Consider the following 24,295-nt stretch of genomic DNA (forward strand, 5'->3'; position numbering starts at 1 on the left):
CTCAGGCTCTCCGTTGCCTCCTTTCGATCCCTTTGGCTCTCTCGCCTTTTCAGCTTTTTTGCGAAAATTTTAGTACATACCTCTCGCCGTTCCATGGAACCGAGGGCCAAAAGAGGCCCCCCGGCGGAAATGATAGAAATAAGTGGGAACAAAATGAGCAACAAAAATCCCCGGTGCATGATTACTCCAAGTATTTGCGGACGTACACAAAGAGTAGCTAGCTGGCTGTCACTGGTCCATGGTCATGGGATGGGCGGAGCGATGCTCCTTAATTTTTAAGACCCTTTTTTGAGTGAACATCGTCGTGGCGCTTGGCTTCTATCCTGCTAGCTCGCGCCTGGGGTTGGATTCTGTGGTTTGAATCAAACTTCCAGTAACCAGTTAGAGTAAGGCCTGCGTTTAGCTCACAGATCATCTAGAGCTGGTGATTGGTCCCTGGGATTCGCCCTTTTTGCGTCCTCCGGATGGTCGCTCCCTAGAAACCAACGTTGGGAACTGTAGGGACCCAGGACGTTCGAATGTCTGTGCTGATTTTGAAACTCCCACGAGGGGGGGGGGGGGGGGGGGAGATGGCTGCGGCGGATTTTGGCTTGGTAGATTTACTTGAAGTAACTAGAATCGTCTTTCGTAGAAAGTTGGCATGGGATGTATTGCTCAAATCTGCCACATGGGGGACACTTGCATAAACCAGCTGCTGAACCAAATCCTATCTATCCTGTTTGTTTTTTTTTTTTTTTTTTTTTTTTTTTTTTTTTTTTTTTTTTTGGAAGAGCACCAAAACTGGGCGAGTCATATTTTCTCAATTTCAAATTGTTTTCAGCGACGGGCTGGAAACCAGTATCAAAATACATATTTTGACTCCTAAGAGGGGGTGGCGTCAACGTCAATACACCACGGAACAGAGGAATATTGGTTTTCGTAAAAATGAAATCGTATATGTGCAGTGAATTCTGTACTAAAACACCCAATACCCCCGTACTATACTATGGATATGGGAATAACAAAAAAGGAATTGGCGTCAAAAATAAACATCGACGTGCCACAAACATCAACATTCAATGTATAGATTCTCCCCTACCCAAAACAGTCATGATAAAGTAGAAAGTGGATTTGTGTGTATGCCGACGCCTTTCTTTAAGATATGCTGTAACGCCCATGAGCTTCACACCTTGCCCGGTTTTCGTCAATCAAAAATCCAGCCTGCATCACCGAGAACTGACAGAAATAGGTTCGAAAGGAGAAAAAGCTAGATAACCAGGAGTCGTAAAAGAGATTCAGATCGCTCATTGCATCATAAAAAGGAACTAGAGACGCCGAAAAAGGCAAAAGGATGAAAGAAAAGCTGTCCATTTTAAAAAAAAAAGAAAAGAAAAGAAAAGACCTGTGCTGGGATGAAGCAGTTTTAATGATGCGATGACACACTCGATTGTGAAGATGTCTGCTCATTGTCGCTTAGCGGGGACTGTCGATGCCCGTTTCTATCCGGCTCGGACGCCCGCACTTGGTTTCGGAGTGCCGGTAGTTGGCGACGCCTAGCATTGATGAACCAATTACTGATCTGTAAAAACCTTGCATTAGAAAAAGATTCATACACAAGGTTGGGGGGCGGGGGAAAGAGTATAATCAAATCTCACCTGGCTAATAGTTAAACCAGTTCTGCTAATAAACATTTGCTTGTCCTCTTCGCTAGGATAAGGATGATCCAGATGTTCATGGAACCAAGCTCGAAGAACATCAGTTACGGACTTTGGTAGATTGCCCCTCCGCTTTTTATTTTTTGGGTCAATCGGCTCTCCTTGCGCTCCGTAATTCCTATCATTAAGGCTACCAGCTGAAACTGGAGAGTAATCAAGCTCGGGCCGAAAGGATTGCTGATAAGGTCCATATCGCGAACTTTCATAGGGTTGACTGATCCTCGCAGGCTCTGAATGTGAGAGAGTATTCGTGGGAATGACTAGAAATGGGCGAGATGCTGGAAGATAAGTGCCTGGAGCTTTTGAGCCAAAGGAATGTGTATGTTGGTTGGAATTGCTGTGATATTCCAGTGATAAAGCGGGTGGTTTGGTGTCAACATTTACTCTGCTGAAAGGACCAATATTTGCGGGAAGCGGTTGCAGGTTCCTTATGGGAGGAAGTGCTCCGCCAGAGCTGAAGTGGGAAGTCGGATTTGTTGCTGAGAGGATTTCAGTGTCAGAGGCCTGTCGTTTAAGAGGGGCGACGCCTCCCTGGGATTGATCCTTTGAAAACCTATCCGTTCGGAGAAGGTATCCATCATAACTGTCGATTTTAGTTGTCGACAGGGAGCGTGAAAGATTTGCTCCCCGAGTCGATCTAGGATGAAAAGCAGATGAAACATAAGAGGTTCCTGGAAGATGGTAGCTCGTTGGAGAATAAAATGGCGTTGAATCTATTTCTTCATGGAGATGTTGTGGCAAAAGCTATGGAAGATAGTTAATTAGTATTGGGATATGATAGTAGTATCATTGTGCTGGATATCTATCTACGTACATCTCTGAACGGTGGGAGAGTTTGCGTTTGCCCGCCGCTCCTGAACTCACTCAAATATGACACCGGCATATTTTTCGACTCCTCTTCTGTTTTCACTTTGCGGGACATGCGGATTCTCAACTGTTGATCACTCAGCTTATCTTTCGGCTTTTAAAGTCAACGGAGACAGTGTCGGACAAAAAATGAATTACGTCGATGATGGTTAGCGTTGCTGGCCAGTCGGACGTTAGACAGTAACTTAGAAAGCGGCAGCCATTCGGAGTTATGAATCATGCGGACAATATTTGAACGGCAGTGTACTGGTTCAAAACCGGGAATGTTCTGGTAGGGTTGGTCTAGATCGAAAGCGAGATCAAAAGAGACCTGGCATCGGGGGATTGGCAGCTATTTTGTCAACAGCACGGAAGGGGGCTTCTGACACTCGATCGTTTCCTTGGAAGTTTGTGGAGTAATCAGGGTGGGCTATGGGTACCGTACCCCCCCCCTTTCCCCTGTGGAGGACCCAGATTCAGCACTATTGCTGAGATTCGAGAAATATGGGCCCGGGATTTGATTATCATTCGACAGAAATTAAGGCAACACTACCGAAACCGAGTACTTGTGCCTGTCAAATGGGAAATCCCTCTACGACATCTGACCAAGCAGTGACCCCATGAATGAAATGATCCGAGAGCAAGCCGTAAAACGACGATCATGCTGGGAACCACCGAACTAGTCGCCAGAAACTACTCCATGCTCCGTTCTAAGTCGAGAGGGGTAAATGACACGAATCTGGTACAGTAAGGGTCAGATTATTCTTAAGGTTGAGTTGACAGTCGATGGGGTCAGGGATTTGACGCTGGGTTGCAGAATGATGTGCAAGGTAGCGCCTCCAGTTGAGACCCAGATAATCCCAAAATACAGAGAGCCCGCGCTAGTTCATGAAGCCACAACGGGAGGATTCGTACCTCCAAGTGGGTCAATGTAAATGGCATATTTGAGAGAGTTTGGGTCGGATTATTCTGGTGAAAACGTTCCTTGGCAGCACGCAGCCCTCGTACCCGGTGGACACCGAGATAGCGTGAGAATATCCCTCGTGGATCGTCCTCGGGGCTGCTTGAGTCAGGTTCGGGATTGCAAACAGTAAAGTAACCAGTCTGCATATTCTATTTTCGCATTACTCCGTATCAGAGCCGCAGTTCAGAGGCGCGAACTCATTCCTAGTTTTCATGTTCGAATATTTTACCTTGATTCTCCGGAGCCGAGTTTTTCGCAGTCTCGAAACGTCGTCTAACTAGTTAAGTGTTACGCAATAGCGTGAGCCCTAGACCGTGGAAAAGTTGTGTGGGGTGTAAGAGCGCTGAGGGGCTGCGTCCAGACGTGCTTATCCTATGAGGAGCCCACAAATCATTGACGTGCATGATAGGCTGGACAAACGAAAACAACCCGCCCATCAGGGAATGTTCTCCGAGTTACACTTGAGACGTTCAAGGCGTGCCTGAACCAGTACGAAGTGACCCTTAGACTTTAGGTGAAGCCCCCGTCATCAGCAGTCCTTGGATGTGAGATCCAGATCCCTCAATTCCCTGCAGTTAGTTTAGACGCGAACATTTGGTATGAACCTAGTTTTGAACTCAAAACTGCTGCATTATTCTGAAGGAGGGAGAAAGGGGGGGGGGGGGGGGGGGGGGGGGGGAATGTAAATAAAAATGTAGATGTAGATAAATATAAATATGAAAATAAATTAAATAAATAAATAAATAAGAAAAAGAAGCAGAAGAAGACGAAGAAGAGAAAACAAAGGGCATCAGTTAGGAAAAGCATAAGAAAGACCCCCCCCTATCTCCTGATTTAGAACAGGCTTTTTGTTCCAGCTCGGAAACGATGCAGAGTCGATAGAACTAAGAGGGTTTTGAGAGCTGTCTAGACCCACACGCTGCACCGCATGTCGTCCACAATCTTGGGACCAAATTAGGTAGATGATTTATCATGAGGGATTGGACCTGATTAAACCTGCACTCTAATCCGACCGTAAGTAGGCGATTTGGATCTTCCACCATCCTTCTCGCATGGCATAAGATGAGCCGGACTGGAACCGGTTTTGTGGCATGCTTTTTTCCAACACAGAAACGGACCCACCGTGAGCGATTAATAAGTCCTTTCCGCAGCATCCAGCATCTAGCTATCAGACGAGCCCCACGATCTGCCACTGCCACCAAATGCCAACGAGATCACCCATCATCCACTTGGCCTTTTCACCATTCTAGCCAATGAAAATACTCGGTTTGCATTAGCAGCGTCTTAAGCTGATGTCCCTATCAATAAATAACATCGAGATGGCTCCAGCTTTAAAGGCGGGGTGTGATGACGTCGTTGATAAATAATGTAACCACCAAAGTGAAAAACTATTAGTTACTCGAAACTGCCTCGACTTTATTCTGGCTCTCCGAGGCTGTTCGGAATGGCTGGTTCTGCCAGTTTATCCATCCCTCAAAGTTGGAATGGCTAATTAATCAAGGTTCTCTGGCGTTTAGATAGACAGGTTCACGAAAAATCTTCTTCCCCTGCGCCCCCCCCCCCCCCCCGAGGTATATTCAAGGAGAGAGCTCCAGGGATAGAAAATAAATGGAACGCAAAAAGAACGGATGGAAACTTTCTAATTCTTTCTTTTTTCTTTTTTCTTTTTCTTTTTCTTTTTCTTTTTCTTTTTCTTTTTCTTTTTCCTTTTTTTTTTTTTTTTTGAAAAAAAAAAAAAACTTTGAATCAGGAGCATAGTCGAAGGTCCGGCGGACGTAGAAGATTCCACCTAACAGGGTCGTTGAGCGGTCATCAAACACTGACATTGACAATCGGCGGATCAAGCCGCGGGGCGATCTCCAGTTGTTGTTCCTGCCAAGTCACAAACCGAATTCAAATTCAAGGTCCACGGAACTCCGTTCAGACAGCGGTTACACCCATGTACGGCGGCGATATTCAGGTGGTATGACTCCGGCGATTCTCATTTTCTCTTCTCCGCCCTGTGCCCCTGTGCCCCTGTGCCCCTGTGCCGCCCGATGGTACCCTCGCTTAATGCTCTAGTTGCTCTATTTTCATCAACCCGTAAAGCTCAGCCTGTCGAACCACGCGGTGGCATGAGCGGATGGTCATATCTGGGAAACTTGGAGCAACATCTCCGGGTAGCGACAGCGAAGTGACAAGGGGTCCGCGGGCCTGATCTGATCATTAGAGTTGAATCTCAGCACAATCACCACGGGAATTGGCTTCTTCCCTGTTAAATTTGGTGCTTGCACAGAGCCAACCAGCAACAACCTCTGTCACAGTGTGTCAAACCCACTGCTTGATGGTTGCTCCAGAGGGTTGTGATAGACAGGGAAAAAGCGCTTTTTGGTGCGGCCTGCGTTGTGCACGTCCAAAACTTCCTAAAAGGGACGAAGGGCAACGAGGCTGTGTATCCCAGATCGCCAGTCCACAAATATCACCACTCCAACCATAGCCATATAACTAGCTAGAGACAGCCACAGCTACCGCTACAAACCCCCATGGGCACAAGTACAACGCCCGCCATATGCTGTGGACATGACTTCAATGTCGTCTCAGTCAGTGATGCCATACTTACTTGTCAACGCCCCCAATGGACTGAAAATTTTATAGCCGAGTCATGACTCTCAATCTTCGTATCCCCCCCTCCGGATATCTGGGCAATGCATGCATAGAGACTGCTAAAATCCACCAATGAATGAGAATCGCAATGTGGCATATCCCGTATCTATGGGCACAGCAGCTCAACTTTACAACTTTGCTCTGTTGAACCTTGCCCTTAGAGTTAGCAACGGGGAATACAGAGATGCGGGTTGGTTACGACAATGCAGGCATTTCTTAAATCTTGCTCAACGGCCGGCAATGGCATAACCATTGCGCCAGGTATCCTCAGAATTACCAGGGCTTCTTCTTCTCGGTAGATTATTATTCTATTCAGATATAGGGCCGACGAATTAATGACTTGACACACGACGCTTGATCGTACCACCAGCACCCTGGTTCTCCCTCCCACTCTATAAAGGCCACCAGGTTCTCAATGAGTCCCTCTAATCGAGAATCTTCTACTTTGGCTTGGATCCAGAAGAGGGTAGATTACCGTACATGTTGACATTCTTCACTAGAAAAATGTGACAGATTTATCAACGTACCAAATGTGCGCATCCGTATCCATGGAAAATACAACCACCATCCCCATCAGCTTTCAGAAGACTCGATATGAGACTTTGATACTCGCTCCCCTTATTTTTGCGACCCCGTCTGAGTGCTGGACGGAGATGATTCTCATATGGGTTACTGCAGGGAGAATGAAATCTAAGGGGGGGTTACACTGGGCCCTTCCCCAAGACCAGTTGGAAACTTCGTTGGTATTGCCGGCTCGGGGTTCTACCACGAAGGCGGAGGTTGCCATCCAGCACTGATTCCTTATTGTATGACTGCTGACCTTTGTTCAGAAATACATTTCTATATATGCACGCAAAAGGCTGCACATAATACCTGATATACACCATCACAGCTGCTGTTAGAAAAAATAAGAACCCGAAAATTTCATGTGCAAGGAGTGCACCATGGCCTCTTCTATGAAAACTGTAACAGCGAGTGGATGCACAGCAGCTTGTGAGCTCGGGCCTGGGCTGCAAGGCATGCTCGAGGGACTAAGCCACCCACCTGCTTGTATTTGGCACACGTCTGTAAAACCGCCATTTAAAGTTTGTCCCAAGGTTGTGGACGAAATACTGCACCAGGTCGGTGCCACCGCCCCGTTCTGTCAAACGAAGGGATTTTCTTGAAAATAACCTGCAAGTGACGATGGATGTGTCACAAGAACGGCGGCTACTTACGGCACCCCAAAAAAAAAAGAAAAGAAAAGAAAAGAAAAAGAAATTGAGCAAATGTTTAAAAATGCGCTGAAAATTTCGATAAATTTCATAGAAATACCAACACTTGGGTAAACCATATCCAACCGATCGATTTAGCCTCTCATCAGGAAGGTGGAAACCTAAAGGTCTCACTAACCTCCTTGCAGACCTCAATATTCAAAAAATCCATTTATATATGTCGGATCGCTAGCTTGGAATATATGTGGGCTTCCCGCGGTTCGCTGTCCTTTGCGACCGTCTTGCCGGAATATGAGGCGCTGTTACCAACGGTCCTGACAAAAGAATAGAGGATTCGATACGCCGGAAACGAATTGATTAACGCCTCTCCATAAGCCTGGTTTATGACCATGCGCCAAATCGTATCATGCGCAATATTTCTTTTGCCCATTAAAGTGATATACGAAGAACCGCCGAAAAATACAAAATATTCAATTATTGTTTGCTTCTGCGCACCTCACAAGTATATTTATTCACATTCACAGTTACTGTCCCTACACTGCAGTCAGATACATATTTCACACGAGTGATTTCTCTCTACGCGGCTTAAGTCAGAGCGAGAGTTTAATGCAGACGTCATATTCAAGTACCAATCAATCAGCAAAACTATCCTTGGCTAGGCAGATTTCCGTTCAAGCGAGAAATCCACACTTCAGATCCTAGCACCCGTCCGCAAATCACTGCCCGAATCCCAGTTATGTTGAATGGAGTGGATATTTCCATTGATATGCGCGGCCCCGCCGTGAAGACCTGCCTCCCAACTTGGCAGTCTGGTTCTGTGCCCCCTGTGGATCTCAGCTTCGCGGCGGTCTGCAGGCAAAGTGCACTACTGAAAGGCGGAAAGCATACAATTCTTGCAGCACGGTCGCAGTCCTCCCTCGAACATTCCGCGTCTCTGAACAATGGTTTCATCCGGCGCTTACCCTGAAGAGTAAAGAGGTACAATATTTTTAAGAGCAGTTGATATCTGGATTGCGCTTGAAGCTTGCATACCTCCCTGCACCAATGCGAGCTTTTTCACCCTGGTGGGGAAAGGAAGGTAAGGCGGGAAATTAAACAAGGGGGTGCTACTTAAGAGAGCATTGTTTCGAGAAGCCCACATTTCTGCCATGCGTAAAGAAATTAAGGGTATATGTTGGTGATGTTCGTGTGAAGAATCAATTCAATATCTCTCCTACCCATCTCCCGCCCCCCTCCCCCCTCCCTCCTCCCGATAATCCATGGCATCTGTCATGCATCTGTCTCAAAATGCACCGATTCATTGAAGATTATAATGTTTGTTCAGAAAGTTGAATATAGTTTAAAAGTTGGGCCCACTTTTCTAAAACTATATCAACTCTGGACCCCCCCTCTAAAATAAACGCTGTCTAATTACATCCTCTGCGCACATACACCTCGACATTACTAATACATCTCTAGTCAACCTGGGTCAGTCAAGAGTTAGGACCTTGAGAAATATGATAAGATCACTACCATCAAGAGCATATAGAGATGTGTGGGATATGTCTGTGAGGCATTATTAGTGTATGTAGTTTTTAATGGAAAATCTGAATGTTTAAACGACGCCGAAGATTATCCGGCCGAAAATTTTAAACTCATAGTTGAATCTCCAACATCAGTGAAACTTCTATATATACATACCACTTTCTCACCAGCAGAGCACCCTGTTCTGCTAAAACAAGGTAATCCTACATACGCCCTCTATTTGCTATTTTATCGTTCCAGTATCCAAATCAACAAATGAGCGGTGGGGCAATCCATATCGCCTCGCCCGGGAGGATGATGATATAACAGACCCTGTTCTTTTCGTCAACAGTATTTAGCATTTGATTAACTCAAGACTAAGAAATGGGCAATAGCGCTAAGTTATATTGCCTGCTTTCCGCCAAAGGTTGCTTGATATAAAAGTAACTACCTAAATTTCCAGCTGTTAACCTAAACAAAAATCAGTCCTTGAACAAAATATTCAACAGCACGAGCATCCCACGCGAATACGGAATGAGACACCGAAAGAACTCCATTGAAATCTTGTAAAAGTGCACCCTTGCAAAAAACAAACGGAGGAAATTGAAGAGATGTAAGGGGGACATGGTAAACGTTAAAGGCCATTGCTGATCTCTTTTTCTATTTTTATCCCATCCAAAAAAAAAAAAAAAAAAAAAAAAACCTTTTTTGGTATCATTGCTTTCGCCTCTTTGAAGCAGCGGCTGCCCCATCATCTAAATAATGCAAGGGAAGAATACTTTCGACGAAGAAACAAGATTCAATGACAAATAAGGGGGAGGAAGAATATACCACGATCGAAAATGAGTAACTTTCTTAGAAATAATACAAATAGGAAGATGATAACGTGTTAAAAAGAAAAGAAGAGAAGAGAAAGCACAAGGGGTTTTTGTTTCTCTCTTCTATCCAACAATTTGGACCAAATAATATTGCCAACGAAAATGGGGAGAAAGTATATGATGATATAAATATAACGAGATGCATATGAAACAAGAACCTTTTATTGCTTGTGGAAGAATACGGGATGCTGTTTGCCATGAGAGGGTAAGTGAGAAAATCGCACGGTCAAGGGACCGGTTGACACTTGGACGGTCCCAGGAGGGCCGAAAAAAGGCGGGCAAGAATGTTGATGACGTATGACTAAGGCGTCCGGAGAGCTGTGAGCTCGGGGGATATTTGATGACGGGCAGGAGGTTGGGAGCCGGCGGATGTAGGCTTCAGGAGGTCTGAAAACCATTCGAGAGTCCTTTGTGAGGATGAACTGGAGACTCAAAATTGGAAATCGATGCAGCACATTCTGTTCTAAAGTGGTTCTTCTCATGAATGAGGTGGATGCAGGTTGGGTGGGGAGATACATTGTAGGTTCGAAGTAAGGCTTGCAGAGCCGATGATTATCTACGAATGCATTACAGCCAGCATCGTGGTGTTGGTGTTGAGATATGTTGGCCAGGTGTTTTCACCACGTTTCCTGAAGAATGAAAGGACTGTCAGTGGTTGCCTCTCTTGAGCTATACGAATTGGATGAAAAAATGGAAAGCAAAAAAAAAGGGACAAAAGAAAATTACATACCGCGATATATTGACCTGCATCCTTCTTCCCTTGCCAGAAGAGCTGTGCTTCCTCGCGATTTAAATTTCCCTTCGCCATCGCAACATCAACCAACGCAGACTCAACACCTTCACCCATACCCTTGCTGCTCCCACAAACGAAAACCCGCCCATCAAGCGAGTTGATAACAAACCAGACAAGATCCGCCTGATTGCGCACCTCTTCCTGCACATACTTGCCCTCGCCACTCCGGCTCTGTACGACCTTCTTCACAGTCTCTTCATGCACACCCCACTCGCCGGAATAAAGCTCATCGAGCAGCGAGTCGCGGATCCCCTGCAGAACCCACACTTTGTTGGCGCAGTTTGCAGACTTCAAGCGACGCTGGACGAAGCCGCGGAACGGGGCAACGCCCACGCCAGCTCCGATGAGAAGCATGGGGCCATCCGAGACGAATTCCCGGGCAAGGGGGTTGGACATCAGGCCACGGAACATTGGGATGTGCAGGTCCAAGGATAAGATGTCTTTGCCAGATTTCTCGGCTTCGAGAATTTGATGCGCTTTGCGCTCGAGGAAGCCGGAGCCAACGCCCGTTCGATTACCGCCACGCCAATCAGGGGCTTCGTGGACGGTGACAGCGATCTCAATCAGGCGCTGGCATTTGCCATCGCTGAGGGTGCATGAGACGAGGGGATCCTGCGAAAGGGAATAGAATCGTGGCATGAGGGTGTTGAGGGTGGAGAGCAGGTGGTCGAGGGGTGGCTGGGAGGAAGGAAATGCGGATAGTAGTTGAGATACGGTGGTATGTTGGTCGGTGCGCAGGTCGCAGAATGCCCCCTGCCCCTGCGCCGATGAGAGGAACATCAATATCTTCTTCTCATCTCGATCAGTAGCGTATTCGGCCATGAGTCGGAAAATTTGCTTTGTGGGTGGGTAGCTCTGGAGGTCGGAGCACCAGCTAAGCAGTTGGCGCCTGGTAGTCACCAGGCTGCGAGGTTTTTCATCTCCCCAGACGGTGGGCCATCGACCGGCAGTAGTGCGCACCATCACTTTCCTATCTCTGACCATCTTCGGAATGTTAAGGAGGTCAAAAACGTTATCCACCACCTCGTCTGAATTTTGCGGACAGACGCCAATCGCGCCCCCAACCACGAAGTCAACATTGCCGCCCTCAGCAGGGTAATCTGTGACGTCGATATCAAAATGGTAGGTTCGCTTCTCAGCACCTGGCTTGGTCAGCTCTCGGGCGTGGCGAAGGGGAGCACGGTAAACTTCATAAGGAGGATGTGGTTGGACAAATCGAGGCGGATGATCTGGTGGTCCCAGGTCCTCATGGGCGAATTCTGCAGGCACAGGAGAAAAGGATACAGTCTTTTCGGGCAAAGGTGTAATGTTGGTTAAGGCGCTGTCGTGTGATAATTTGCCAAGTTGCAGCTTCAAGCTTTCAAATGCCTTGTTCTTTGGTTTGATGACAGGATGGATCAAGGGAGAGGACGCAGGCTCCTGGAGCGGCTGAAGCTTGCAGCATCCTCCGCCGCAGCACAGTTTTTCCAGGACATGTGTGCCGCCTTGACTGCTGCCCAGAATCTTCTGGACATCATGTGAGCTCTGAGATATCAGCACAGTGGAGGCTCGTCTTCGACGATGTTGGGTAGGCAGTGGGGGAGATTTCGGGCTAAGGGTGAGGTCTGTTATCCCTTCTATGACTTCATCGGCCAATGGCTCAGTTGCTGGCGTGGATGGAGTCTCGGAATCACTGGCCATGTCAAAAGTTCCGATTGTAGATACAGAGGATGTCTGTGTGCCAGGGGAAGAGGTGGTTCCTGGATGCATTATTTTGAGATGTGGTAAGGTGGTAGGCTCTTCCGGCACCGGGTTATCCGGGTGGGATGTGCTAGAAATGGGGATGGTTTCGACATGCTGGGTCATTGATGATGCCATTGAAGCAATGAAAACTGGTGCAGCAGCAATTTCACAAACTGCCTTCTAAATAGCGTGTTAGCCTAGCCTTGGAAAAATGGTCAAGTTGCAAACTCCATAAAAATGAATACTGAAAGTGCTAACCAAATAAGTGGGTAAGTCTAAGATATGCTGAATGGAAGAGGCAGTAGTTCAACGATGAGCAGATAATAATGCTTGCTGAGAGATTTGCGTCTTAAAGAGGATGTCGTTCGAGAGACAAATGGGTCTCAGTCCACTGGCAAAATTGAGGGAGAAGTCACCGAGATTATATAGTTATTTGATTGGGGGCCAACGTGAATGTGAGATGTTAACCATTTAGCCTCGCACGGAGATGGAAGGATTGCCTCGCAGTATGAAATAAACAGAAAACGCGCATGCAGAGAGAAGTTGGGGGGCCAGTGTATTTGGTTCCTCATTGAAGATGGAAGTCTAGAAGAGAAGAGGAGGAGGAGGAGGAGGAGGTTTAAGATGTTATGCGGCGAAAAACGACATGGCAGCCCCCTCCCCCAAAGAAAAAGTAAAAAAAAAAGTAAAAAGTGGGTCGACATCGGCGAATACGGAGTATTGTCCGTTTCGATACGGCCTGTAATTTACGGGTACATACATGCATATCAATGAGAAGAACCAAATCGGTCAGGAATAGCCTGCTGCACTCCGAGTTAATATTTTTTTTACAGATACTGGCCGATCCTATATCCAGCTGATTTTTATCTTTGCAAGCAGAAATTACTCTCAAATACAGGGTCACAGCCCAAGTTGTGCCGAAATTCAACTCCCTGTCTGGTTTGAAAACAAGTTCCGCTGCCCACGAAATATAACTCTGTTACGGTTTACCAGCCCATTACCGGCGCGAGCTAAGAAATCCCCCTGGGAAACTTTCGTAAGACGTTAGGTAATTAATTAGCGGATCAGATTAGATCCAAGCTTCCTGCCAAACTAAAAAGTTTCACCCCAACCCCATACAAATAGAGAATTCCACCGTAACAGGAGTTCATAGGAAGAACTGAATGAAACTCTGGGCCAGACCAGTTTCTAGAACAACGTACTTTGGCGGAAATTGAAAATACGATTCGAGTTAAATTTCATTTGGGTTGCTACCAGTAAGGGGAGGACGAAAAGCCCGGAAAGAAACCTCTACGATCCGGATGTGAGAGAATCCGCGGCATGAAACGGGATTCACTGGTCCCGATATCGGAAGACTCATGGCAATGGGTAGTTTGAGGGAAGGGATAAGGGAAACAAGAGGGGGGGGGTTGGATAACATTTTAACTAGTTGGCAGAAACTAGTTAGATTAGTGGGAGTTTGTTGGGGTTTGATCAGATAAGATAACAAGGGCAACAAAAAGCCACGCGGGCTTGGGTTTTATCAATCTTTCGTGTATTGTACATGTAAAGTACCGTACTGGCGTGGTCTCACAGCCCATGAAATAACGAATACCCGAATCAAATCCCTTGCCGGGAACGCGGGCACGTATTATGGCGTTCAGCGATGGCTTTAAAACGTCACTAGCGTGCATAGAGCGAGGGAGAGCAAGTTTTGGGGTTTTGGCGAGGAGACATGCAGAACATGGGGAGGGCGTTTGCCATGGACAGAGAAAGCAGTTTTTGCGCATACAATAACTATGTATGTGTATGCGCCCTCCAAGAATTGTTGTTGGTAATTAGATTGACAAAACACCCAACAATTACACATTACATTTTGCCCTAGATCTGTCAAGTTGGGTAGGTTCGGTGTATAATTTGCCATAGTATATCCACTTTTTCTTTATCAGCAATCATCAAAACTTGTACAAACACAAGATCTTGCCACTATTCCATTCCATTTGTATGCCAAGGTGAGGTAGAATATGCATCTGTGTGAATATTCATCATCATGACGACCATAAAAACCACGGCCTCGACCGCAATCAACATGTCCAAATGCGGCTAACCGCTAACTAATAAGGTCATGGATGAACTCCGTGAACTTACCCAAATATAGTATGGGAATAATCTGAAATGCAAACTGCCAACTTCACTAGAGGGATGGTATCAGCTGTGGAGTTCGTCCCTTGAGAACATCGTAAAACTGCGCACCAAACCACAATTAATATGTTGAAGTACAATTGATCGCTCATTGCTTGATTAGTCAGATTTACTTAGATCACGTGATAATACTGACTTAGATGAATGTTTTAACGTCCTGAATGAAATACATGGGAAATTTTTCTGTTTACCTTGACGTCAAAAGGTCTTGAGTTTGCATTAGGGAGACTAACATTGACGGATATAAGCCTCCTTCCTGCCTTGTAGATAAAGCGAAAACCTCTTTTCAATCATTAACTGAGGGCTTGAATGCCCGCCAGGCGCTGCCATAGTCTTTCACAAACTTCCCAGCTACGGGGATGTTAACAGTGGAGCATTGACTTGACTGTTATTCACTTTCGACGGCCGAGCAACAGTCGAGAGCGCCACCAACTACCTTTATCCACTCCCTATAGGCAATCCCGTAGTTTGGGTGCATTCGCCTTCACTACTTCGTCTCTTCTCTGGGGAGCATTAGACAAGAGAAGTCGTTATTCCCTAGATTTCTTACTCCACATGTATTTCTAGTTACCTATTGTCTATATCTTTATGATTCAGCATATGGGATATCCTGGTGTCTGACACTACCGCCATTTACGAAATATCTCGTGTTCTTGTCACATATTACTTTACACCATCTCGTCGTCCCGACTCTTTTCAGATTCTGAGAATACCTCCTCTATTTCATATGCGACTCCATGCTGCTGGACAACCCTAGGGGAAGCCTTATAGAGGAGATTGAACGTCATGCCGGTCACTGGGTGCGTACATTATATATCGTTATTACTGCTACCGTCCTTCCTAGGTCTCTAACATCAGCCAAAAATATTTAAAAATATTTAAAAAAAAATGCAGCTTATATTTCATCCCGGCGAACCAAAACTTGCCCACGGTCACAGGGACCATGATTGAGCGCCTTCGAGCCGCATATAACCCAGCCCTGTCCGGGCGCTGGGCTCTCGAACACAGATTACTACGAGATACGCCCTCATGCCTACCACCAAGTGACTATGCGCCTTTACCACCACTACAACCCCGCTTCATGCAGTTTGTCTTCTTCAGCCACCGCCAGCCGTATGGATTCATATATATCTCCGACCGCCCCGATCCGGACCCATGGGAGGCGGCAGCTTCCGGCACAGCAACAGCACATGCAGTCAGCGTACAGCAGCAGCAGCAGCAACAACAACAACAACAACCCCCCACCCAAAAGCCCGACCCATTCCCACCAGCCTCCAAAACAATGATGATCCTGGATTACCCCTCATACATCTCCTTCCACGCCATAACGCTGCGCGCTTGCGAACCCCTCTGGTGCCCGCGCCACACCATCACGGTACCGAACGGCAGCTCCTTTGAAATCGGCGATTTCCGCATCCGCATCGGCGACGTGCGCCAGACAGCGCCCCAAACACGCATGCGCGGGACGATTGTCGAGATCGAATATCGCGGTCCCGCCGGTGCGAGTGATGTCAACGCGGGGACTACTACTGGCTCAGCAGCGAATGGGGATGGTGATCTGATGGCGGTGAACGGGACGTTGCTCGCGGACGACAATGTCGATCGCGATGGCAATGGCGACGGCAACGGCGATGAGGATGGCATTATATACCAGCGGTTCGAAACGTCATCCTCATCGCCACCGTCGGCGCTGCCGATTGAGGATCTTCCGACGGACGAGGATTGGGAGGTTGGGGAGGCGCTTATTCGGGAGTTCTGGGGGCGGTTTGCGGTGGAGGGTTCGCGGGAGGTGATTCGGGTGCCGCATCTGGGGAAGGAGGTGAGGGAGGCAAGGCGGATGGGGAAGTTGGAGGATAGGGAGGTGAATTCGAGGATTGCGGGGGTTGATCTGGCGAGGCAGTATATGGAGGTTTTTAGGTTTAATCGGTGAGCGGATGGTGGGTGTGATGTGCGGGTCAGTCATTGTTACTGCACGGTTGTTGTTGTTTTTGGCATGTATGAGCGAAGGAGTTTTGAATTTGTGCTTGTTGAGGTTTCTATGATTAAATATTTCTATTTAACCCGTACGGTGGGTATCTACCTGGGTCAAACATTCCACGTTAAGAAGATATGCTTAAATGTATGAAAAAACAGCCAACATATAGTTATACCTTCATAATTTAGTAATTATTTAGATACGGAGGGAGTACTTCGGTACCTAGGTTGTTACCCGGTAGTTGAAAGTTTGGTCAAAAGCAAGTAAGCCCTGTTTTGTTAGAACCCACCACACTCACCTTGAGTTGAAAAGGTGGGGGAATATTTGCTCTATTCTGCTGTCTCAGCATATGCATGTATTCAATAACAGTGATGCTAACATATAGGCATGGGCACGACTAGCATCAATTCCTTAATACCAAGATTTATGATGTCAAGCGTGATATACGATGCAGATTGATTTGATTGTTGACTAAGGTTGTTCGAAAAGTAATAAGGGAAATAGATATAGAAAAGAAAAGCTAGGTAGACAAGATAAATGTAGACCATTGTGCTGAGTATTATTTCACCAGGGGCCATTTCAAACTGTTCATCCATTGCAAACCTTCAATTCGTTAGACGCAGCACACACGCTCGAAACTTCCTGCTGAGAATCGGACTTCGAGAAAAGCGTATAAAAAGGAAACAACATCATCTCTGAACCAAAGGGGAAATATGAATGAAATAAGACAGAAAGCTAAGCAGGAGTGAACTGCCAGGGTTACTAGAGTGGACTTTATATTTTTCTTTCATTCTTCCAAGTTGCCATTCTATCATTCCTGGTGCGCCTTTCTCATCAGGGTACTCATGGGTCCAATTGAATTTGCACTTCTCGACATCATCCTCAGTACTTAAAACATTACTAACATTCGCTGACACGAAGGATAAATACCATTTCGCAATCCGCTGAGTTTGACTCAACATAGGACAGTTAAGTTGGGTAGGACAATGACAAACGTAAATCGAACCCTCGAAGCTTCAGGGCGCAGAAGGGCCATATAAAAAACATTGCTTATTTCTGCATCATAAGCTGAACGAACTCGTTGTCTACATTTTTGGAAAAGAAACCCAAATTAGATATCAGTCCGTTCATATGCGTTTGGCACTTGATGAAGTATTGACTCACAGTCGATTCGGCCATCGCCATCCTGATCTGCCTCACGGATCATCTCATCAACCTCATCATCTGTCAACTTCTCTCCGATCGAAGTCATAACATGACGTAACTCAGCAGCGGAGATAAACCCATTGTTATCGCGATCAAACACTTTGAAAGCTTCTCGAATCTCTTCCTCGGAATCCGTATCTTTCATTTTTCGTGCCATCATAGTCAAGAACTCTGCGAAACCGCGAGAGTAGTTAGAAAATCGAAGATATCATGGTAGTCAGCTGCACGCCACGCCATACCTGGGAAGTCGATGGTTCCGTTATTATCTGCGTCAACCTCGTTGATCATGTCCTGTAACTCTGATTCGGAAGGATTTTGTCCCAAAGACCGCATCACAGTTCCGAGCTCCTTTGTGGTGATTTGTCCTTAAACCAAGTAGCAGACGTCAGCCCAGGATCTCCACTTCGAACTATCGATTTGCTGCCCATTCCATAGGCTTCTTGTAAGCTGCACAGTAGCGATAATACTAACCATCGCCATCTTTATCCTATAAACGTGGTACTGGTGTTAGTCATTCTCTGGGGGTAGTACTGTAAACTGGGGTGAGAGGGCCAAGTGCAAAAAGCGTGTCTTACGAATAGAGAGAAGGCTTCTTTATATTCAGAAACTTGCTCTTCAGTCAAAGAGTCGGCCTATACATGCAATTATGGAGCATTAGCAGCTGGGCAACCTGATGATTTTGGCACTTTGATATCAAGGGTTCCAACCCCTCAGCGGTGAGGAGGGGTAGGGCGAGGAACCTCCAGCTGCGGAGTAAAGAAACACGCACCATAGCGAGAGATATGTGAAATAATAGTAGATTAGGAGGACGAGTGTACACAGAGGACGTAGAATACCACAAACAAATAGTCAAGAGAGAGGAGATAGTAGACACTGGGCAGAGGAGTGAGAGACAGGATGGCTGGGATGCTGCAAATGTGTGGGGAGAGTGTAAAGGACAGGGGATGTGGACCTGCATGCCACGTGACTTCGCCCCTCTCCCCTCGCTTGGCCCTTTGCGCCAAGAAGAACTGCCACGCGCATTTCAAGGAAAGAAGAGCCTCATTCAACATCTCCCCCAATCTCGGTCCATCTCAGCCAACCTTACATTGCTCATTAACGCTGGACTGTGTACAAAAATTGAAACAGGAGGTTGTTTCGGTGTTAAATGCTATCTCTCTGCCTGTATTCCTGCTATTCTTGTGTGCCTAATAAGACTCTGACCTTAAAACAAGCTGCTACATAGTATGTCAGAGAGAGCCTGCCCCTGCAGGCATTTCATAGTAACCGAATTTTCGGGCTGGCTATGATCTTTATATGATCCCCGGGATTCTCTGTGAGCTCTTTGAACCCCTTCTCCACGATCTCATCTAAGGAGATACGGCGGGTAATCATCTTTTCTACCCCCGCAAATCGCCCTAGTTGCAGTCAGCACTTTTCTCGATTTTTACATGGACGTATGATCATCGTACGTACCTGAGCCAAAGGCAGCTACCACTTCTTTGAAGTCCGTCTCGTCATACGCCAAGAAGGTCTTGAATGTTAGCTCCTTTAGTAGGAAGTGCTGAAAAGGGAGCGTCACCTGGGAATATAGAAGTTAGCCCCCTTACCCAACACACAGCGCAGCAAGCTCACCTCGTACTGGAGCTTTTGGAATTGCCAGATTGATATAAGTGCCATGCACCCTGAGGCTATCGCAGCCATGTTCAAATCCTGACTGGGCCCCGGCGCAATCGATTACTATTTCCACCCCAGCTCCGCCCGTGAGTTCCCTGCATTTCTCCACAAATATTGACCTCTGTAGGATCAAAGGCAGCGTGAACAACGTCAGCCAGAAATTCCCGACGGCGCGCAGCCTTCTCAGACACCAATATCATATCGCAACCCTCTGCCTTTAATACAAATACCGTGGCCACGCCAATAGGCCCTGCACCAATGACCAAAACGGAAGCATTTTTCAAATTGCTAAGTCCCACTGCGTTTGACAGCACGCCAGGCAACCGCCAGGGGCTCGATCAATGCTGCTGCAGCCAGGTCAGTCCCTTCCGGAAGCGGATGGAGCATGGCCGGGTGAACAGAAACCATTTCAGAAAGGCCCCCTCCTCCCCCAGACAGACCCAGAGATCCCACATGTCTGCAGCAGTTCGTTGCCGTCTCCTTACATGCAGGGCAAGATGAGCAGAAGAACCGCGGATCAATGGCTACTGGCTGCCCTGGGACGAGAGAGGATGTAGGTGGTGCCCGAACGACTCGTCCGGAGAACTCATGACCCAATGTGACTGGCAACATCTCGCCAGTAATATGATGAGGTCCGTTCTTTTCGTCAGGGATTGCGTAGGGTCCTAAAGTTGACATGGTTAGAGCCACTCGACCACTGTAAATGACAAGTCAACAAAAAGAAGGGGCCCATGATCAGAAGCAACTAATCCGTAAAATACGCGACCATTATCCCTCACCTCGAACATATTCATTGAGGTCGCTTCCGCAAATTCCACACCATTCTACTTCCACCAGAACCTTATCATTAGTTGCTCGCGGCGGGTCCACATCCTCAACACGGATATCTCCTGCAGCATAGAAACGTGCTGCTTTCATATTGAGATTAAAAGGGTAATGGTCGTTGTTCGGTCTAGATAATACACAATCTCAAGCTTCTTAAGGGGAGCTAAATGGCTAAAGAGATCTATTTAAAACTCCCGATACCCAGGTACTTGTAGAGCCTTGAGACACCTGCTTTCGATGCTTCGTTGACTGGGCTGGTAGCTCGGTACTCGGGTTCTCAGTGCTCAAAACATCGGCTAAACAATCAACAATTGCCCATTCAATTATTACCATGCAGCTGAAGAACCTGCCATTTTCCCCGGTGCGGGGTTAATCTCCTGCTACTGATTTGCCACACAATAGGGCTATTTGTTTATTAAGCTAGCGAAAGAGGGTTAGCTAAGTAAGACAGATCTTTCTGTATTCCTTAGCGAAAGGCATACCAGTTCGACTCTATGGCTGGCAAGTATATATATAAAAGTGTAACAGACTGATATTAAACTACAGATTTTTTGGATGTATGGAGCAATCCGCCCATTCTTCTATATTTCTACCCAACTCTAACTGGTTTGTTGATTGGTTATGGAGAAATTTGTCACAAATTCAATTGATGAACGAGGAATTGTTGGATGAGAACACCCAGGGGAGCACGCGGCCTCCACACGCCTCCATCTGAGAGTTTGTAAATCTGCGCATCTATGGCGAACAAGCTATAAAGATATTCAAAATGTTAGGCGTTGATACCAGATCCGGGATTTTCCATTCCTACCATATCATGTTCGCCTTTTCGTCTATATCCAGAAAATCCCCCAGAACTTAGAATTTATAATGTGTTCTGCGCACATTTTCATAGTACGGTACCACGACTAAATTCGGATCGTTCGTCTTCCCAACCATCGCAGCTGTAAGTGGATGAATCGGCTTATCATCAACAATCAAATTGATACAACGAGGCCCCTTCACCTCCCGCATCTTCCTAATCACACCCTCAATATCCTCAATCTTCTCCAACTTCGCGCTCGCATTCTCCATCCCCTTCGCAACAACGTCATATTCCAGCAAAGGGCTGAGCGAACTGATAGGTCGTGCCGAATTCTCCTCCCCATACACCAACTCCTGCCCATTCGAGCTCATACCCCAGCAGTAATTGTTCACGACGATAGTCACGATATCAAGATCAAACCGCTTATAAGTATCGAGTTCCATAAAATGGAATCCTGCGGAACCGTCACCGTGGAGATTAATCACCTTGCGGTCCGGCGCCGCGATGGCTGCTCCCAATGCGTATCCGAAGCCGTTGCCGAGGAACCCTAAGTTCCCAGTTGACTTGATCACTGCGCTAGGTGAGCAGAGGGATAGAACCTCCCCGGCCCAGAGGGCCGCTTCGCCACCATCGAGGATTATGATGCTTCCGTGCTCGATGGCCGAGAAGATGTGTTTGAGGGCGTGGTAGGGGTGTAGTCTCTTCGATGACGGATTGACTTCCGGCTGCTGCTCGAACGGTGTGGGAAGTTGTTTTATCGACAGCGCACTCCAAGTCAACTGTACCCTTAAATGGGGCATCGTTGTTGTGACGGTTCAAAGCAGTGACGAACTGTGCCACGTCAGATACAGCACCTAGGTCGACTGGGAGTGTGCGTCCGATTTCCGCCCCATCAACGTCAACGTGAATCAGTTTGCAATTTTCTTTGGGGATTATTGTCCCAGAGCGACCGCCGAGATACATACCCGTTCTCCCGCCCAAAAGCATGATGAGGTCTGGCCGCTGTTTTCCCATCATGGGAAGAATGGCGAGTTTCCCCGCTGGTCCGCCGTAAAGTTCGAATTGTGGGGGGATGGTAGACATCATGCATTTTGTTGTGTCGAAGATGGGTATGCCACACGCTTGGGAGAGTTTGGTCAGTTGTTCTCCAGCCTTGTTGGGAAGTTAGCTGTCGAGCTAGGTAAAGTATAGGAAGAGAGCAGTGGTAATAATCTTATACCTCTTGCGATGAATTCCCTCCCGCACCAATAATAATCGCGGGCCGCTTTGCGGAACCGATAAGCCTAGCTGCTTCCTCCACAGCGCCGGTATGCGGGCCGGGAGCAAAAGATAATGGTGAAGAAATAGATCCCCATGATATCAATTGTTGACACACAGGTGAGAAGAACACGTCGATAGGAAAATCAACAAGAACAGGACCTATTTTGGAAAGTAAAGATGTGAATAAGTGAGCTCTATTCTCATTACAACCTCTTCGTAGATTAATTTCCACCTACCTGGAGCGCCAGACATCGCAACACGGATAGCATGTGAAATAATCCTGGGTGTGTCTTCCGGGTTGGTCATTCGATAGGCAAACTTGGTCAGCGGCTTTGACACAACGATCTGGTCAATAATACCCTGTGGAGAATTGCTCTCCGCATCCCGTAGCGGCAGGGACGAGGTGATGCAGAGAATAGGGGATCGATCTGCCAACGCTGTCGCGAGACCAGGGAGGCCATTCGAAAACCTTTTATCCTTCCCCTCCGATTAGCACAGCTACATCCCCTGGATCTTCCAAAGCAGGAAGTGTATTGGAAGATTTTCCTTGTCTGTCGAAGTCCCTCACCCGCTATTAGCAGTCACGAAACAGACACCAATATTCTTCGTGAATTTCGCGTGAGACTCAGCAGCCTGGACAGCTACCGTCTCATGGCGTGTGTCAACGAGGCGAATACCTGCGAACTCACAGCCCATGAGAAAAGCGTCGAGGTGACCGCCATGAAGTCCAAAGGTAACTTCGACGCCGGCATGTTTGAGTGATTGTGCCAGGAGATCTCCACCTGTTAGCTCCCGTGTTTTGGGGTCCTTGAGAGCGAATGCTACCATTTCTCTCTTCAATAGTACTTATTCTTCTTCTTTGGGTAAATGGTTTCTCCTGCTTGGATTGACTTATCAATTTCGTGGTTTTCATCAGTAGGATGCTGTAAGTTTCAACAAATATTAAATAACTATGCCAGCAGTTAAATAAGAGGCTAGTTCATTCTTCCCTAATAACCGGTTGCCGAGGGAGGACTATTCCAAAAAATATAGATTGTGGTTTCTCCAGGCTCTGCCATCACAATGGTCACGTTTCAATGCCTGAATACCTGAGCAATTCAATCGTTGGTGGTCTTTGCAAGAGGATATGGAGCAAATGTGGGGTAATGTGGTTAATCCGTAGTTTTCGATGTAACAAGCTACTCCGCAGTTATGATATCACGACGGCGCCACATGTAGCGGACCCATAGTTAATTAGGAGACAATCCGGCAACGGGAACCCCCCCAGACGACAATCTCTTGCCATTCACAAATCTCACTAAGGTTCGTCGCAAAGCACACTCTGTCTCTCAAACCTTGAAACTCTTTTGAGGTACTCAGTTGTGCTTTTGGTGTCGTAGAAGAGGTGGGGATCATATAGTTTGATCCACCCACGTATATTCTTGTTCGGTATGAAGGCCAAGTAACTAACACTTGCACAGAAACTTAGTCTCCATACGAGCTTCAAACTGGAGGCTAGCTTTCAACTTATTGTTCAGCTGTGCGGAAATTTTCAAGTTTCAGACTTTCAAAAATTATAATCATGACACCCTCAGATAGCAGCACAAGGTGTGGCACTTTCCATACCTGCTATCATGCGGATATAAGCGTTCCCTTTGCTCCAGAGTCGCGGTTCGCTGAAGCCTCAGTTTCATATTTCCCTTGCCATATATGCTCATACTACCATAAATGAAGATATTGGATATCCTCAGCAGCAATGGGCCACCGTGGATTACCTGGAATCAACCTGGATAGCCTGGTGCTTTTATTCTGGCCTGACTCACAGCCGGACACCTTCTAACCCAGACGCTGCCCCAGTTGAGCCGACAATAAAAGCATTTCGAGAACAAATCCACCATCGAGCACTTAAGATGTCCCTATCCTGCGAATTCCCATCAGTACAGGCACATTGGTGAAGTCGAGCCGGGGGCCCTCTAGCACCGGAGATGGCTGTCGTCGCCAGGAGCATTGAAGAAGCCCCGATGGCTTCCCCCGTCGACTCCTCCAATACATTCCAACATGCATAGAATATCGATGCGTTCTCGGTGAAACAATATACTCTGCCTGGGAAAATCATGTCAATTGGTAACAAGAAATGATTAGAAAGTGAGTGAT

At 46.9% G+C, this 24,295-nt stretch overlaps 7 protein-coding genes across 7 annotated transcripts; 2 read left to right on the forward strand and 5 right to left on the reverse strand.

The window, feature by feature from the left end:
* Positions 1-1,402: 1,402 nt before the first annotated feature.
* On the reverse strand, positions 1,403-3,650 carry PADG_02012 (uncharacterized protein; the record flags this gene model as incomplete). Its single annotated transcript, XM_010758859.1, has 6 exons — positions 1,403-1,558; positions 1,635-2,438; positions 2,509-2,648; positions 2,700-2,871; positions 3,287-3,421; positions 3,456-3,650. 6 exons carry the CDS (start codon positions 3,648-3,650, stop codon positions 1,403-1,405), a joined length of 1,602 nt encoding a protein of 533 aa, XP_010757161.1.
* A 3,045-nt stretch (positions 3,651-6,695) lies between these two features.
* PADG_11355 (uncharacterized protein) lies at positions 6,696-6,944 on the forward strand (the record flags this gene model as incomplete). The annotated part of the gene is made up of 1 exon (XM_010759605.1): positions 6,696-6,944. The coding sequence occupies one exon, from the start codon at positions 6,696-6,698 to the stop codon at positions 6,942-6,944; it is 249 nt and encodes an 82-aa protein (XP_010757907.1).
* A 3,446-nt stretch (positions 6,945-10,390) lies between these two features.
* On the reverse strand, positions 10,391-12,392 carry PADG_02015 (uncharacterized protein; the record flags this gene model as incomplete). Its single annotated transcript, XM_010758860.1, has 2 exons — positions 10,391-10,411; positions 10,473-12,392. The coding sequence occupies 2 exons, from the start codon at positions 12,390-12,392 to the stop codon at positions 10,391-10,393; spliced, it is 1,941 nt and encodes a 646-aa protein (XP_010757162.1).
* Positions 12,393-15,175: 2,783 nt separating this feature from the next.
* PADG_02016 (uncharacterized protein) lies at positions 15,176-16,368 on the forward strand (the record flags this gene model as incomplete). Its single annotated transcript, XM_010758861.1, has 2 exons — positions 15,176-15,238; positions 15,283-16,368. The coding sequence occupies 2 exons, from the start codon at positions 15,176-15,178 to the stop codon at positions 16,366-16,368; spliced, it is 1,149 nt and encodes a 382-aa protein (XP_010757163.1).
* Positions 16,369-17,524: 1,156 nt separating this feature from the next.
* Positions 17,525-17,952, reverse strand: PADG_02017 (calmodulin; the record flags this gene model as incomplete). The annotated part of the gene is made up of 2 exons (XM_010758862.1): positions 17,525-17,790; positions 17,859-17,952. 2 exons carry the CDS (start codon positions 17,950-17,952, stop codon positions 17,525-17,527), a joined length of 360 nt encoding a protein of 119 aa, XP_010757164.1.
* A 924-nt stretch (positions 17,953-18,876) lies between these two features.
* Positions 18,877-20,193, reverse strand: PADG_02018 (uncharacterized protein; the record flags this gene model as incomplete). The annotated part of the gene is made up of 6 exons (XM_010758863.1): positions 18,877-19,016; positions 19,075-19,162; positions 19,234-19,283; positions 19,340-19,525; positions 19,575-19,940; positions 20,055-20,193. The coding sequence occupies 6 exons, from the start codon at positions 20,191-20,193 to the stop codon at positions 18,877-18,879; spliced, it is 969 nt and encodes a 322-aa protein (XP_010757165.1).
* A 549-nt stretch (positions 20,194-20,742) lies between these two features.
* Positions 20,743-22,990, reverse strand: PADG_02019 (uncharacterized protein; the record flags this gene model as incomplete). Its single annotated transcript, XM_010758864.1, has 6 exons — positions 20,743-20,835; positions 20,983-21,670; positions 21,735-22,054; positions 22,122-22,321; positions 22,399-22,631; positions 22,731-22,990. 6 exons carry the CDS (start codon positions 22,988-22,990, stop codon positions 20,743-20,745), a joined length of 1,794 nt encoding a protein of 597 aa, XP_010757166.1.
* Between the last annotated feature and the right edge of the window lie 1,305 nt (positions 22,991-24,295).

Source organism: Paracoccidioides brasiliensis (assembly GCF_000150735.1).
Source record: "Paracoccidioides brasiliensis Pb18 unplaced genomic scaffold supercont2.2, whole genome shotgun sequence".
Taxonomy (NCBI): Eukaryota; Fungi; Ascomycota; class Eurotiomycetes; order Onygenales; family Ajellomycetaceae; genus Paracoccidioides; species Paracoccidioides brasiliensis.